At 42.9% G+C, this 17,805-nt stretch overlaps 1 protein-coding gene across 1 annotated transcript in view; it reads right to left on the reverse strand.

Moving 5' to 3' along the window:
• Positions 1–17,805, reverse strand: part of ANK2 (ankyrin 2, neuronal) — a 329,331-nt gene that overhangs the window by 129,540 nt on the left and 181,986 nt on the right. Inside the window, exon 5 of the mRNA XM_009320420.1 lies at positions 657–755. Within this exon, the coding sequence (XP_009318695.1) occupies positions 657–755 (99 nt within the window). The remainder of the gene's footprint in view (positions 1–656; positions 756–17,805) is intronic.

The raw sequence follows: 17,805 nt of genomic DNA on the forward strand, positions 1-17,805 counted from the left end.
ATCCAGAATGGGTAAGTTTCTGTACAAACTAGGGAAAAGTAATAAACATGAGAAAAAGCTCTGACAGGAGACAAACCTTCCTATTACTACTTCACACGGCTCGTCCATATCCGTAGATGGACGTCCATACCCGCACAAAGATGGTACTCCTAGATGCTTGAGTTTTCATGGGCTTTGTCGGAGACGTAAACCTGTTCAAATGAAAATGTTGTACCTCTCCGCTTAGCCTATGATCGCTCTGCTATTCACTCCGTTCCCCTGACAATACCACCTTGGCCTCCTCTAATTTCTGTAGCCCTAGGGACCTCTCCTCAAAGCCTCGTTCATTTTTCAGAAAGTTCTCCAGGAAGCTGACAGGAGAAACGGGCACAAACTGAAGGAGAAAATCCTGGGCTCCCTAAAGTCAGCAGAAGTTTTGCTGTCAGATGAATCAGGCTGGATCTCATCCCTTGACTTCTCACCACTTCCAGAACAGTTCACCCTTGTCTTCTGTGCGTGCAGAAAAAAAGGGTAAGATTCATAAATACAACTCGGTGAAATGAAAGCGTGAAAGTTCTCAAAATACTCCGTCTGAAAAACCTTCTGACGTTAAGCGATCTGAATATAAAGGCAAAGTTAATTAAGAGTGTGTGTAAAAAAAGAACAATGTACCTCACCTCAGTAGCTGTGCTTTGGTTGGCTCCGTTCTCCAGGAGATATTTCACCACCTCAATGTGGTTCTCTTGAGCTGCCATATATAAAGGAGTAAAGCCATTCTAGGAAGGACACACGAGAAAATATTGTAGTGAGGAGACGGAATATGCCAACAATAATGAACCCCAAATAAATACACGGCTAAAAAATGCATTTGTGCTTTTTAACTGAAATGTTTTAAGTACGCAAGTAGAACAACTTGGTATTTTTTAGCTTAATATGGTTTTAGCTTAATAATTTTTTTAGCTTAATATGGTTTAATGCCATTTAAACCCACAAAACTCTACATGCTTTCACACTCATTTTCTTTTGACACATATTTTAGGGAAGCAATGGACACACTAATTATTAATACAGCTATTCCTTGCTGATAATGCTCAGGGGTTGTAAAGCTGGCAATAAAGTTTTATGAAAGCTGACAGGGAAGCAAGAGTTTCCTGCATTTATTACATTAACTTAACCAAAGACATCAACCCCTAGAGACCATAAAGTCTGTACCTCATGACAAGCTGAGCGGAGATGACGAAGGCTTAACATACGACATAAAATGTTGTAATACATAAAATATTGCGAATCATCAAACATAAAGGAACTCAACCTTGCAAAGTAACAACTGCATTTCTGACCATACAGTAAGTTCATCCATCATTTAATTATAAACATTCATTAAAATGTTCTTAAAAGAATCTGCTCTGGATAATACAGTAATTTAAAAAAATTCTTCTAAGTTAATCAAACTACAGGCAAATTCATTAGACACACAAGTCCTTTCTTCCCATTAAAATACTTTAATGCAAACAATTTTACTTAATTAGCTACAAAATCCTTATGAAAGAAAGGCATGGAGGAGAGCTGTCTGCCTGATTAATAACTTTCTTCTAAGAGGTTTTAAGATTGTTAAAAAGCCCTTAGAAAATTCTGTAATATTCCGTAGATTACCACGTAACACGAGAGGACGTAATCACCTATACTCCTGAAAACATTCTTCTGTCTCGGAATAGCACTTTTGGCTAGAACATAGACCATAAACCAGACTTCAAACGTGCAATTTTTTTTAAAAATCTCGCGTGCTGCCACAATGGATGATAAGCTTGTGCATTTACACAGGCGGTCGGAATGAACGCAAATACTGTGATAACAAAGAACATTGCTTCAGAGAAGCCAATATTATTCTTTCTAGCATACTTGCTGTGGAAACGTTCCAGGCATTTCCTAATTAAGCGAAATCTCATTTTTCAGTCACTAGATGATGCAGTAGATTGTAGAACTGATGTCTTTACAACCCCCCCCTGCATTTACAAATGTGGAAGATTGCTCAGGCAATAAATGTAATTTATGTTGTCTATGTCATATGATATATGTCATATACGTTGTAGCAAGTCTTTTAATACTGCTTTACACAATATTCCGGCACTTCCATCAACAATCACGGGACGTATAATTAAAAAATGGCACCCAGAGAACAGCTAACGGCAGTTCAATGCCCAAACTGTGGGATGTATTTTGAGTGGCTTTGCACAGGGGTCTGTCTTTGGCAGGTATTATCCAGTATCCTCCGTAATGGCTTGAAGGATGGAACAGAGTGCTCTTATTACAGCTACAGACGGCATGAACAAGATGGTCTGCAAACACACCACACAACAGGATCATAATTTGAAAGGTTCCTGTTACCCTGGAGAAAAGAGCTGGAAATGTAATTTAGTAAGGACAAATACAAGTTTCTCCACTACTGCAGGAAAAACAAACTATGCAAACAGGGAACGATGAGTTAGAGAAGAATTCTGCAGAAAAGGACCTGGAGGTCACAGTGGTCTACCAGAGGGCCACTGGTCAATGAGCTCATTCTGCTGCAATAAAAGACAGTCGTTGCACTGGCGTAAAAATATATCTCCCTGGGGAAGCTATTTTAATTTGAGAAGAGACTAGTAATTGGTGGTGTTCTGTCTGGAAAGGGAAAACTGAAGGAAAACAAGACAACAGTCTTTAAAGAGGAGGGTAAAGGTCTGTTCTGCATGTTCACGATGACTAAAACAAATAGAAAAGCGCATAGTTTACTGAGGTTGCTGGAGAGAAAATTCAGGTTAGACATCAAGAAAAGCCTCTTAACGGTAAGGCCAGGCTGCACCACATTTTGACAGGCAGCTTCCTTCTTCCCAAACCACTGCTAAAACCAGGCAGCAAAATGGAAGCACAGACTGAGCAAACGAGCCAGCCTCTTCCACGTCCACCCCGGGGCCGGGAGGCCGGCGAGTCGGGGGGGTGTGCTGGCCTCCTGGCTGCTCCTCGGACAGCTCTTTAACCGGGGGAAGATAGATCTTTGGAGAACAAGTCCTGTGAGGAGCAGCTGAGGGAACTGGGGTTGTTTAGCCTGGAGAAAAGGAGGCTGAGGGGAGACCTCATGGCTCTCTACAACTACCTAAAAGGAGGTTGTAGCGAGGTGGGGGTCGGTCTCTTCTCCCAAGGAACAAGAGATAGGACGAGAGGAAATGGCCTCAAGTTGCGCCAGGGGAGGTTTAGATTGGATGTGAGGAAAAATGTCTTTACTGAAAGAGGGGTTAAACATTGGAACAGGCTGGCCAGGGAAGGGGTTGAGTCCCCATCCCTGGAGGTATTTAAAAGACGGGTAGATGAGGCACTTAGGGACATGGTTTAGTGGGCATGGTGGTGTTGGGTTGATGGTTGGACTCGATGATCTTAGAGGTCTCTTCCAACCTTAATGATTCTATGATTCTATGATTCATCGCAGCGTAAAATGAAGGAACGCTGTTCGGCGTGTAATTAGGAAGGTGCGGAAGGGCAGGGGATTGCCAGGCATAGGGACCGAGCCGGCAGTGGGAATTATCAACAGACTGGTTTCTTGTCGGTTGCCCTTGTGCAGAACAGCACGGAGAAAACGGCAGGTAACCGAGCTGGCTCACCGTTTCGGTTTTCCTTCCCACTCCGAAAAAAAACAAAATGGCAACACATTAGGTATAACTAATAGTAATTTTCACCCGCCTCATCAGTATTTTAACATTAAAGTCTAATGTAGCAGTTTTTAAAATGGTAATACGCGCCATTCGTAAAATCCTTCTAGCACTTAATGTTACATGGATGAACACGAGGATGACACCGACTAATACAAATTTGGGGAATACGAGAATTTTCAAGCCAGAGTAAATCAATTTGCTTAAAAGCTTTGAAGAATCTTTTTTTTTTTTTAATCAGCTCAAGTCCCTAGTTCTGGAACAGGACCAGGACAACAAATCCTGGATTAGGAGACCATAAACAATACATATATGACTTCATGACCATTTAGTACCAGGAAGTACTAAATGCTGTTCCACACAGAGATCCAGAAGAGTGCCCATTATATCAAGGATATCCTCCTCACGTCCTACAATCATACCCGAAACTACAGCAATTGGGGGTAAGGAAATTCTTGCACATAAAGTCATAGCCTTTTTCTTTTTTTCCTTCAAGCTTTATTTGTAGTTTAAAACCACTGTATGTATTTCCTTAAAATCTGGCTTATTTTGGAAATTGCAACAGCATGCCAAGGTCTATATGCAAAAACTGCCTATACCAGACACACTTGAAAAAGCTTCCCCTGAATTTCTCCCCCTGGCAAGGTCAAGCCCGATTTTTTCCGCTGGCAGGGTGAAGTCTGCTCTCACAGTGAAGCACTGGCTTCAGAGCTTCTAACTGCAGTGTTCCTGACCTCAACGATCCTGGCTCTTGGTCAGAAAACTCCTATTTTAGGATTCCCAATACCGCCGCTCTCCTTGGCAGAGCTCTGCCCAGTGGGATATACCTGTTAGCCCTGCAGGAGCTCTCCCTTCTCGTTTGTCCACCGGACCCCAGGACTTCCACGCCTCTTCCCGTCCTGCGTAGTTTCTAGGACGTGTCTGTCTGTCTGTATCCTACACAGCAAGTTTCTGTCTCTCTCGGCCAGTCCTGCAGTTAAATGGCAACGCCCAGAACAGCAGCGTATCCTTCCCTTCATTTCCTTTACTTTCGTTAACCTAAAATCCCCTTCCCCGTTCCTCACCTTTTAGTTTCAAAGAGCTATATGGCAATAACGTGGTTTCCCTGTTCTGCTTCTAGAGATATTTCAACGCTCAAGACCCCAGATCTCTGCAAACTGAAGAAAACCTGTTTTCCCTAGGCTTTTGTTTCACTGCCCCAAAGCGTCTTCTACCGAATCCACGACATTCTGGTTAATGACTCTCCATGGACGTATTGCAAAGGAGACTGACCTCTCCCCTCCCTGTTTTAGCACGTGGAATGGGACACAGAGGGTTTATTGAGCCGGGGTGGGGAATCTTTATTTCAATAAATTTTCCTTCAGCTTATGATGCCATACTGTATAAACACAGTCCAGAATTAAAGTAAAAATACTGACTGTGGCACAGAAATGTGACCTGGAAAAGGAGAACTACACTTTATTTTGCTTTTTCTGAAATCCCGGCTGCGTAATTACGTTATGTCTGTATGTTTAGGTTTCGTGCATCATCTGAAAAATAGAAATTAATTTTGTAATGATATATAACATTCATTTTCAAGCAATGATTTCATCAGAGCATTTGTAGTGAGGACAGAGTACTCAGATTTCATTATCCTTACAAGTGTGTACTGCAAGATGTTTACTGCTATAATATAAAGTTATAATGAGAAATTAACGCTAAACAAATAGAGTATATTTCATACTCCATTCTTTCTACTGCATTCACTGATTTACTTGCTAATTTGAGAAAATGAGTCGCTCTCAATGATTCTTCAAGCTATTAATGCAAATTGGCAAGCCTATATATGACTCACAATTTGTATCATTAAATTTTGCCCGAGCCCTAATGAAGAACACAGTTTGAGGAAGCAGAGGGATTATTAGAGCATTTAGAAAATCATAGTTATATAGCTCGCTTGAGCTTTATTTTATGGCAGGCTTTCAAGGAACCATAGTCTCTGCATGCAGTACCAAATGCTCAGAAGCACACATCTTCCGAACTCGGATTAGCAGCCAGTGCCTTTGAACGACTAGCCTACCCATGCTTGTCCATGAAGATGTGGCCTTTCGTGTCTATATACCTACAGCATCTATATACCATATATCCATATATATCTCCCTGTATTCATACTGATAAGGAAAAGAGAGACAATAGAGATATCTCTTCCCTCAGTTTGCCTCTTTTAAGATGACACATGAGAGTTAGCAACATACCCTGTGATTAAATAGCTAACGTAAACCCAGATTAACATATCTATTTTATTTTAAAGGCCTCCAGGACCTGTTTAAGGCTACTAGAAGATATTAGAAGATCACCGAGACTACCAGGAAAGAGGAGACAACTGACATCTAACGCAACTGTTTACATAGAGCAAACGCTCATTCCTACGTACTCTTCAAGATGTAATTACCACTGAGAAGGTCAACACAACCAGCGGATTGCCCGACACAGACCAGTTGCCTCCTCTGCCTCTCCATCTCACTGCATGGGTTTTTGGTTGGGCGTTTTGGTAGCCTTCTCCCCCCAGTTTTGCTTCATATCAAGGAAACGAAAAAGTTATTTTCTCAAGGTCACAAATGAAAACCAAATTAGTTAGGATTTTTCTGCAACCTTTACTACAATTCTGCAACTGCGCTTCTCAAGGAAGATTCTGTGCACAAAACGCTGCCCATATCAAAGCTCGGTTTCCTTTGGGTCACTCTAGAGTTTCCTTCATAGGACCCGGCGCTTAACGTAACCTAAGAGAAGCCTTTGTGAAATTGCTCTTCCTTCCTCCCTGTGCCTCCTTCTCTTTCTGCTCTTGATAGAATTTAAGCCAGCCCCAAAAAGGAACAGCTATTGGCACAAAGGATGAGACAAGAATGAGACAAGGGTGAGGCAAGCTTAGACTACTCATGAAACAGCTCACACATTATAAAATCTTCCCATTTATGGTCACGTGTTAATATACAGAATCAGAGAATAGTTTGGGTTGGAAGGGACCTCTAAAGGTCATCTAGTCCAACCCCCCTGCCGTGGGCAGGGACATCTTCAACTAGATCAGGTTGCTCAGAGCCCCCTCCAACCTGACCTGGAATGTTTCCAGGGATGGGGCACCCACCACCTCTCTGGGCAACCTGGGCCAGCGCTTCACCACCCTCAGCGTAAAACATTTCTTCCTTATATCTCGTCTAAATCTACCCCCCTGTAGTTTAAAGCCATTATCATTTTACACAGTAAGATGGTGATCATTTCTGGGGCCTTTAAGTTCAATAACTGTGTCAGGATTTTTTCTACTCTTCAGAATATTGCTCAACTTCAACAAGAACGGTAAGTTCCTGATTTAAATCTTTATTCAGGAACATACAATTCATCTCCCTGTCTTCCCCATTTTTCCATGGGTATTAGCCTAAACTGGTGACATTTACATCTCGCCTTAACAGTTGAAAGAAGGTAAGTCTACCTTCACTCGCTGCTTCCTTTTATCTCCGTCTCCAGTAATCTCCACAGGAGAGGAAATAACCACTCCAGCAAAGGCTACCCTCTCTCGGAGAACGTTATGCAGGGAAGGAAAAGGACCAGAGGCAACGGGCACAAACTGAAACACAGGACGTTCCCTCTGAACAGCAGGAAACGCTCTTTTCCTGTGAGGGTGACCGAGCACTGGCAGAGGTTGCCCAGGGAGGTGGTGGAGTCTCCCACCCTGGAGATGTTCAGAAGCCATCTGGACGTGGTCCTGGGCAGCCTGCTCTAGGCGGCCCTGCTTGAGCAGGGGGGTTGGACCAGATGACCTCCAGAGGTGCCTTCCAACCTCGGCCAGTCTGCGATTCTGTGAAAAACCCCCTAACAATCCAAGCAATGAATTAATTTTAACCAGTGAAATATGAGAGTTACAAATAAATGCAACACTACAAGCTAAATGAAGAACACACACCTTGATAGAATCAACAATATCACAATTCTGGGAACTTTGTTGTGCATTATGCTCAGAGCATTATTTTCAGCCAGTCTAAAAATAAACTCTTCATAAGAGGATTGTATCTTAGCAGGAGAGATTCTCTGCCTAAAAGGGTGAATTGAGGATAGATCAAGGTACCTACTTTAACTTTTAAAAGTCTCTTTTTGTTTTGGTTAGCTTACATCAAAATCTGGAAGTTTTATATAGCGGTAACTTTACCAACTATTCACATTCCTCTTTCTTTTCCATTAAAATACATTTTCCATAAAACAAACATATAATCCGTATTCTTTTTCAAGGAAAAAAAATCCCAGAAATATTCGGACTACTACATCTATATTTATATTCAAGCAAGTATGCATTTGTCAAATTTGTGAAGATATGCTAACGGGAAATTCACAGCATTTAATTTTAAGTTGCCAAATTTAAGGCGCCTGAGGAGCCTCATTTTGCCATACAGTCAAGGGAAAGCGGGCTACTCCAAAGAAAGATTGAGAATATTCAAATCAAAAGCCCATCTTGCTCAAGTGGCAGCTTAAGCATCATGAAATTGAGAATGCAAAGGTGGATAGAAGGAAACTACCCTTTATTACACCCATGACTAAAGAGGATTAGAAATAACGTTTACTATCCGAACTAGAACTCTAAATATTGATTAACTGTACAATACTATATACGTTAAAAAAAACCATTTCAGGGTTTTTGGGGGTTTTTTTTAGTAAACAACTGTATTTAAACTGATGTCTTCTAGCAGGCTTTCACAAGTCGGAAACAACCAAAACTCCTGGAAAACTACCGCGCTTTTTTCTCCAGTGAGCCTGTCGTGCCTACCAAGCATTCAGATCAACGCTGCCGAGGTGTGACACGCACTGCCTGCATACTGCTTGATTTTATCTTTAAATGCTTTACCGTAAGAAGATCTATTTGTGTAAAACGTACCACTGCAATGCTCAGAAGACAGTTGGATATTCCTCTGCATGTTCTCCTTGGGAGCCTAGCAGGGAGTTTGATTCTACTTCAACCATAAGGAGAAGCGCTGAACCAACACCAGTGCAAAAAAACCAGATGACACCTTTGAGAATCGTAATTCAGTTCAAGAGTCTTTCCTTTTTCTGAGAGAAGTGGCAGCTTTCTCCAGCTTCACATCTGGCTCCACCTTGAGAGACTGAGGAAGAAAGCGCACTCTGCTCCCCTCCTGTCCTCCCGCCCCTCTGACTGCACCGTGGTGATGCTGACAGCGCCTTCACGGAGGGAATTTTTGTTTCGTCCCATATCCACGTTATGAGAAAGAGAGATTGAGTAAAAACATCTTTTGGACGCATCAACAACCAGCTAAATTAAATACTGTGGATTTCCGATATTGATGAAAGCACCTTATGCTTTCTGACCAGATTCTTTCCTCCATGATTCAAAATGAGCAGCACATCAGTATATATTCATTTTCCGGGGGGATCGTTGCCTTTTATAACAAAGCTGGAAAGTGCCAGTGAAAAGGATGACACGCAGATTAGATGTAAGCATTTGCGAGCATCGAATTATTCGACGTAAAGCAGCACATCTTTAAGGGCACAGGAGAGCTACGGGATTCTGACCTACTGTAAAATTCCCCAGCAAGTGTTAGCTAATCATTTAGGTGACAATCCTTACATTCATTACACACAGCAGATGCTGAGGCCCGCAGGGTCCCACAGGCTGTAAAGATTAAAGCTGAGAAAAACTTTTAGGAAAAAGAGCAGAATTCCTGGATTTAGGGAGGCTGGCGATTCTTCTTTATTGGGCCAAACGGTTAAACAAACAAAACAATGAAAGAGTATTTACTTGTTTGAGATGACAGATCATAAAACTAATTTGTAATAAATAAATTTTAAAAATGCAGTGACACAGAAGCCTACGCTGAAAATAGTACCACCCCTTCAGCTGTCTCACTAATTCCCTAGTAATATAAATAGCGTTTTCCACTCGGTACTCACACAACTGCAATAATTATAAAGCCTACGGGTAAATGATGTTGTCTGGGTTTGTGATGAACTCGGTAAGTTCATTCACGAGAGATCCCACGGACCTCCAAGTGTAGCGCCATGCATACGGCACCTGTTGCCTCGCCGCTGCAAGAACCCCTCTCTTGGGAAGCGTGTCTTACTGTAAGTCACTTCCTAGCTCGGACGCCAAATTTAAAGAGCACAAACGTTCTGTTTTAGCAGCTTCAAATATCACGATTTTCTCCGCAAGAGCAGCAAAGCAACAACAGAGCCCGAAACACAGCCAGGCAGAAATCAAGATGTTCCGTGCCTCGGAAATGTCATTTTTACGAAGAGGGAACCTGTAATAGAAACCGAGCTGATGGAGGATAACGGGAAGAGAATAGATTAGTTGTGCACAGGAAAACATAACCTTGACACTGGGCGTGGGTTAGGGCCCAAAAGCTTAGCCAGGGCAGAGTCTCGCGTTTGAATTCTGGGCAGTCGTCCAAAACAGCATTTGGGGTTTGCCTTCCAAACATGGTAAAGGAAAAGTGAAAACAACAACTTATTTTATGTGTATGGTTGGGGGCTGGGAGGAGGACTATATCGCACTAAAATTATAAATAAAATGTTTGTATTTATTTGGTTGTGACTCAGTTATCTACGCTCTCATAAATATCTGCGGATAACGTTTCCGCTGCCCGGTTCTCATCGTCGCAGATTGCGTCATTACAGTAGGGGTGAAATGTGGCGTGTTGGCCTGGTGAGCCCTTACCCTGCCAGCTGGTATGTCGGGTTTACTGCAGGCTCCTAAAGTTTATGCATTTTAAGAATAAATAGCAGCTGAAGAAACCCACTATTTGTTTAAATTAAAACCTTTCAGCCTGGACCATTGGTCCCTTTATAGCACTTTAACAGAGACCGCAAGTCAACAAAATAGACCAAGGCGTAGGTTGTAAATATTTTCAGTTCGTTTTCAGCCTTTCTCGGTTGAGATCCTGTCACATTCGGTTATTTTATGGCTGCAGCTGGGATCCCAGAGACAGACATCAGGCTGGCTCAGTACCCTCCTTTGTTCTTTAAGAGCTCCTGATCCTCAGAGCGGCTTTGGGGAGAAAAGCCAACCAGTCCCGTACCTCCACATCACCGCGCTGCTGCTTCTGCAGGTGACACCATAAACCGGGCGTCCTCATAGGGTTGTTTTTCCTTTAACTGTATGAATTATTTGGGAAATGGGAAAGTCCCACGTGAATGGGCTGATGATAGTAACAATCATCATCTTACGTTCACAGTCCGCTATCCTGTAATGCTGTGTCAATCTGCGAGCGCCGCTTCAGTCGCGCGTGCACAGGCCTCCCGCTCAGCTCCGCTCCCATGGTTGCCTGAGATCATACTTCAAGATCGGGAATAAGGGTTGTTTATCATTAACTGATAATCACTGTAAGAGACAGGCAGCTGAAACTTGGACTAGTTTAAGGCAGGATGAATAAATAAATCTGTTCTTTCATTGCTCTTGATGTATTACTTTTGTTTACGTCTCTCAAAATCCATATAATCCTCCAGAAGGCATTTCTTCCTTTTTTTTTTCCACCCCCTCCAGTGAAGAGATAATGGGCCCGATCCTTTATTACATTAGCAATGATGCACTGCAGCTAAATGACTCCTCTTGATATACAGCAGCTAAAAATCCGGCTCTCTAAATATACTGGTATAAGGGCAGAAAGCCCAGTCGGTGGAATTAAAACCTTTTGTCATAATGGAGTAGCAAATACTCCGCAAAATATGCTCCATTCTGAAGGTAAGATTATCTTTGCAAACCATGGGGAGAGCAATCTCTGGTAAAGCAGATCCTAGGTCATCCCGAGAGAGACAAGCTGACGACTTCTCTGAGAATCACATAAATCCTCCCTTTGCTTTTGTGGTAACGTTGAGTATGGACGTTCAACAAGCCCTCTTCTCGCTCGTTTTTGGGAAAGCATATGGAGGCTGGAAATTCTGTGCTACTCTACGGATTGCTTCAATCTGATGAACAGTCCGGATAAGAATGCTCTAGCAGTCACGCTAGCATCTCCTGTGTGTCGAAAGAGGAAGTGGTAACCGCAAGGGGGGCAAATTTAAACAACAATATTTCTTGCCTAATGTGTTTGCAATGAGCTTAGAGAAGGACATAGAGGAAAGGAAACCAGAGGGCTTTTAAATAACAAGATCAGCTTGGGGGAGGACTGATTTATCTAATCCTTGCTTTCTGTATCTGGGTCACTTTAAATAATCTGATGATTAAAAGGTAGCTCCTCCTTTTGTGAGGGCCCCCAGATGAAGCAGCGGTCAGAGCACAACCGTAGCAGCTAACGGGGAACACGTTCTGTTCTAAACTGTTGCAGAAATTTTAAAATTGAAGGGAATAATTTCTTTCATAGGTGACTCCAGGATACGATAGTACCCTTGCAGTTACCGAAGAGGAGTGAATTATATTTCCTCATTTTGCCTTTTACTTTTCAGCTTTTTGTACCTCAGCCACTTGACGTTCGTCAAATCACCTCATGCTAGGAGGTGCAACTCTTCGCACGAGGCTAACTTTTCTTGACCTCGTTTGGAATGGAGGAAGGTCAGGATGGATCCATTCCGTAAGGTCGGAACAGCTCAGCATCATTGCCGCAGGGGACAGTCGACAGGTAGACTCAGTTATTAAAGACTGTTGCAGTAGGGGTATCGTCACATTTGGCAGGCTAATACTCCAGTTATCAGACACCTCTGATGCCTATACATGAGTCAGATGATACAATCTGACTTTAAGAGAAAGCAATAAAGACAAGCAGTAATTTATCAAAGGGAAGGGTTGGACTGGCTAAATCTGGTGACATTTCTTCCACCTGGGAAAAAAGATCAAGATTTGGCATAAGAATTCCTAATATGTCGCAAAAGCAGACACTCATTGAGAGGAATATTTCAAAAAAGAACTACTGTTCTAACGCACAAGCAACAACTAAGAATAGGTTTGGGGCAAAGAAGCGATCCAGCTGCGAAAGGAGGGTACCACTGGGCTCAGCGAAAGTCTGTGATGGGTGGGTGTCAAGAGAGTGATAAGCGGCCAATGCCACTTCCGTGGTTCTGCATAATGAAATGTTTCAGTGCCCCCTGAGGACTTTTTCTGAATTCCCCACTGAAATTCAGAAGTACCTAGAGGATCGCCCACATGAGTGAATGCATATTGCAAAAGGTTACATCATTCCGCGGGATGACTTTGTTCTGCTCTGCAAGGAAATGTAATCAACGCTCAAAGGAAGAGCCGGGACCAACCCCAGGAGATCTCTTACCCGCTTTACGTTACAGTTTGTACCATCCACTCCCCAGACAAGATTTTACATTATCAATGAGTGCAGCTTGGTCAGATCTACAGGTGACCAAAAATCACGGTCAGATGAAGAAAAGAAATTCCAGAAATTGATTTTTTACTTGATGACGCGTAGCCCGATCTGCTCCCTGAACTATGATCTGCTCACTGAACTATGAGCAGAGTCGACCAAGTGAATGTTTTATAGACGCTCATTACATAAATATATTCTCTCCAGCAATACTTGTAGCAAAAGGCGATTCCAATTGAGCCAAACAATTGCACGCTTGTCAAACTCTAGGTGGAGGTATGCCAAAAAGGGCCAGCAGCTTCTGGATCTCTCTGGCCGTTTCCGGGTTTGCCCTCATTTCAGCATTTGCCTGAAACACACCCAAGGAAGATGTCAGCTCTCAAATGATATGCATGCAGGTGAAAGTGGAGTCATTCAATTAGCAATCACTGTGCAATTAGGCTTTGTATCGAAATAGAAATTACTTTTCTAAAAATAGCAGTGATGACGTATGAGCTCAAAAGGAACAGACTTTTTAAAAGAGGAAGATGAACAAAATAACAGCTCTGAAGGCCAACATGAAACTGAAGGGCAAAGCAAAGTAATCCGACAGAAAACCAAAATCCATAAAATCAAAGTCCTGAATGCTTAACAGTCTCAGATAGCACAGATGGGGTTTGTAATCTCAGTGGTTATAAAGTTTTTAATAGCATTTTCTGAGATAATTCTGTTATTTCCTCGTCGCAAGGAACTGGGAAATCAGTGTGGTGTTTCAGATGTCGCTGGTGGTAAGTTTTGATAAAGGCCAGCGTTTTTATGCAATTTAATGGAGAAAAGGAAAGGAAAAACAATAATTGAACAAGCTGGAGTTGAGAATACTCTTTTATCTATCAGTTTATCATCAGTGAAGAAATTTTGTCAGTATGGCGAACTGTCATCCCTAGACATGAGAACGACCTTGACAGATACCGAGTTCTTTAAAGAGGAAGTTATGGAGCAACCTGAGTAACTTCACTGGCGTTAAATCACTACCAACAAATGGCATTTAGCAGGGGCCTAAAAAAAATAAAGTGTGAAATAACAGAGATGCCAAGGAGAGGATGTAATATACCCTCAATACCAACAACTGTTCATAAAAGATTTAAGAGTGACAATATAGCATCTGTTTTTTAAAATGGAATTGAGAGGAAACGTAAGGAAGAGAAACTGAGCATTTCAGTCATAATTTCTCACTTTTTAATTCAAATTTACCTTTAATTTGCATTTTTCCTCATTTCTGACTTTCTCAATTAAGCTCTTTCCTGATACGATTCTTTTTTCTCTTCACCTTTTCAATGACATACTTCCTGACCAAAAAAAACTTAGCATTTGAGTATTCAAGCATATTCTGTTCCGTCATTCTCTTTTCATTTTTCTGTAGAACTTCATATTTTTCTTTTTTGACCAGCCATAGTTAGGTATGCTTGAATCTTTCTTGATCTTTTATCATAAATCAAATGTCTATGCCTTATTAATTTTGAAGTTCCTGTTTGTCTTCTCTTTTTTTTGCTAAGTTATTTATTTTCTATGACACGTGATTCTTGAGCACGCCGATGCAATCTTGAGTAGAAAGGCAGCGTTCATTATCCTCATTCCATTCACGAGGCATAGAGAAATTACTTTTGTATTTAATCTTCCAAGGGAAACCTCTGGCAAATCAGTATTAGAACTAAATTCTTCAGAGTCTGCTCAGAGCCCCGACTAAATAAAATACATCCTTTCCACCCATCATATAGGCAACATCTGTTCATTCATATTCAAATTACCAGCTACATGGGAACGTGTGTGGACGCTCACACACAAATGCTATTCAAAGTGCTGAATACTATCAGTAGGTATTACCCAAGCGCATTCAACATTTACCCAAAAGAAGACAGGTCTAGGTCATGCGCCCCTCTCTCCGTGTGCAATTGTTTGCCGTTGTGCTCATGACGGTGCTTTGACCAGGGAACCGTGTGACAGAGCGGTCCCTACAAAGGGACACCTTCCACTGGAAATGCCCCCTCAGCAGCGGCAGCAAGAGCCTCTGAACATCTCAGGCCGGTCTTGTTCAATATCTTTATCAATGATCTGGACGAGGGGGATCGAGTGCACCCTCAGTAAGTTTGCAGACGACACCAAGTTGGGCGGGAGTGTTGATCTGCTCGAGGGTAGGAAGGCTCTGCAGAGGGACCTGGACAGGCTGGATCGATGGGCCGAGGCCAACTGTATGAGGTTCAACAAGGCCAAGTGCCGGGTCCTGCACTTTGGCCACAACAACCCCATGCAGCGCTACAGGCTTGGGGAAGAGGGGCTGGAAAGCTGCCTGGTGGAAAAGGACCTGGGGGTGCTGGTCGACAGCCGGCTGAACATGAGCCAGCAGTGTGCCCCGGCGGCCAAGAAGGCCAACGGCATCCTGGTCTGTATCAGCAATAGTGTGGCCAGCAGGAGCAGGGAAGTGATCGTGCCCCTGTACTCGGCACTGGTGAGGCCGCACCTCGAATACTGTGTTCAGTTGTGGGCCCCTCACTACAAGAAGGACATCGAGGGGTTAGAGTGTGTCCAGAGAAGGGCAACAAGGCTGGTGAGGGGTCTGGAGAACAAGTCTGATGAGGAGCGGCTGAGGGAACTGGGGTTGTTTAGCCTGGAGAAAAGGAGGCTGAGGGGAGACCCCATCACTCTCTACAACTCCCTGAAAGGAGGCTGTAGCGAGGTGGGGGTCGGTCTCTTCTCCCAAGTAACTGGCGAAAGGACGAGAGGAAATGGCCTCAAGTTGCGCCAGGGGAGGTTTAGATTGGATGTGAGGAAAAATGTCTTTACTGAAAGAGTGGTTAAACATTGGAACAGGCTGCCCAGGGGAGTGGTTGAGTCCCCATCCCTGGAAGTATTTAAAAGACGTGTAGATGAGGCGCTTAGGGACATGGTTTAGTGGGCATGGGGGTGTTGGGTTGACGGTTGGACTCGATGATCTTAGAGGTCTTTTCCAACCTTAAAGATTCTATGGTTCTATGATCTCCTCCTGCCTGGAGCAGCTATTATCCATCCCTTCTGGAAAAGCGCAGCAGGCCAGAAAGACGCAACCCAAAGGCCCCCACAGCTGGATCACACTGCATTAAGGACTCACCCTCCCATTCAAGTCAACGGGACTTGTTTAATTAACACATCGTGGCACAAATCCAGGGCATACATATCACAGCAGTTTGAATTCATCCTGTCTGGAGGCCACCAGTGAGCAGTACCGGGGAAAAAAATGTCCTCCATCAGATTCATTCAAGTAGCAAATGCCTGTTAGCGGGTCTGTGTACATCACACAGAACGTCCAGTGCTAACGATTAATGTGTTTAAAACTAGAATAGTGTATAAAATAATACCTGTGAAAACAATTTCCAATTCTGGCAGGATTTTTTTTTTTTTTAATTTTTTAATTTAGAAAATGTCACTTATTTTTCCAGCATAAGGAAAAGCCTTTATGAAGACTTTCTGAGGGATAATGCTTCATGAAAGTATCATTTTTGCAATTATTTCTCTTACCATGCTCAAAATCCTAACGTTAAAGACATTACTTGATCTTCTTATACACATGAAAAGGCTGATAAATGTATGAAGAAATCATCCAGCTAGGTCATTATGAAAGGAGTCTGCTAAATTTTTGAGCAATGGAATTACAACATTTCTTATCTTTAATGGAAGTAGAGCATGGGGAGTAATTGACCATCAGTTGTCCTATGAGAGCTCTTTAGCAGTCGCTTTGGGGCAAAAAGCATAAGAAAATATTCTAAAAATCTTGGAGTCAGGCAGCTTAAAGCTCTTTTCAATTTCTCCCTCTTGTCTTAAAATGTAATGAAGGTACAGACAAACCTATTTGTTTTATAAACCTATCCGTTCACCTCCTGCTCTCTACTTACTTTACACTGGCCATCATACGTTTGTAAGATCAAACAGCAAAAAAACCTCCAGGTCCCAGTTTCCCAGGTCCGGGCAAGCAAGATGTGGAGCTAGGCAGACTTAGAAGGGACTCTAACACATCAAAACCCTTTACAAATTTGCCTGTGTTCCTAACGATGAGGGAACACGCTACGGAAGAGGATTGAGAAAAGCATCTCCCACAGGCCCAGCTATGCTTCCTGAAACTCTCTTCAGCCGAGGTAGTTCCTAGCCGCACTGTTAAATCAGATCACTCTCTTCTTGTTCTAGCTCGCGTACCCCGGCAAGATTAGGCTAAGGGCCATTATCTCGCCTATAGACGGTAAGCGCCAGGAAAATTTGATTTGAAATTAATCTACCCCTGAAGCGCGACCTGTTTTTCTCATCATCTCAGCTTACACCATTACTGCAAAAATGGTACTTGTGGTCATTGAATGACGCACCAGGACTCAGCCTGAACGCTGTTAGTTAGCTTGATGATTTACCGGGAGAATGTCACAAGCTGACGAGACGCTTCAGAAAGATGCAGTTTCTTTATCATATACAGTCCTCGTCTATACCATCTGTTCAGCTCTTCATAGCTACAGACAGTTGCCATAGTTAAGGCAGCATTTACAAACATTAAATTATTTATTCGATAAATTGTTCCTAATCCTAAACAGAGGAAATAATAGGTACCTCAAATACCTGTTAGGATAACTTGGTCAATTAATCTACGGTGCTAATAGCGTGTCTGTTTGGGAGGGCAGAGGAGATCGGGACAGTTAGCTCGGAAAAGAAACCATCACCCAGCTAGTTTGCAGCATGTTGTTCACTGCGGCACACGTTGTGTGCCAGCTCCGAAATCAGGGCGGGCAGGCAGGCAGCTGCCTCTACGGCCTCGCCCAAACCAGGGGGGGAAGAACTGGCCATCGGTCAGCCCCTGCGACATCACCACGTTCCCC

Source organism: Pygoscelis adeliae, unplaced genomic scaffold (genome assembly GCF_000699105.1).
Source record: "Pygoscelis adeliae isolate BGI_AS28 unplaced genomic scaffold, ASM69910v1 Scaffold143, whole genome shotgun sequence".
NCBI lineage: Eukaryota > Metazoa > Chordata > Aves > Sphenisciformes > Spheniscidae > Pygoscelis > Pygoscelis adeliae.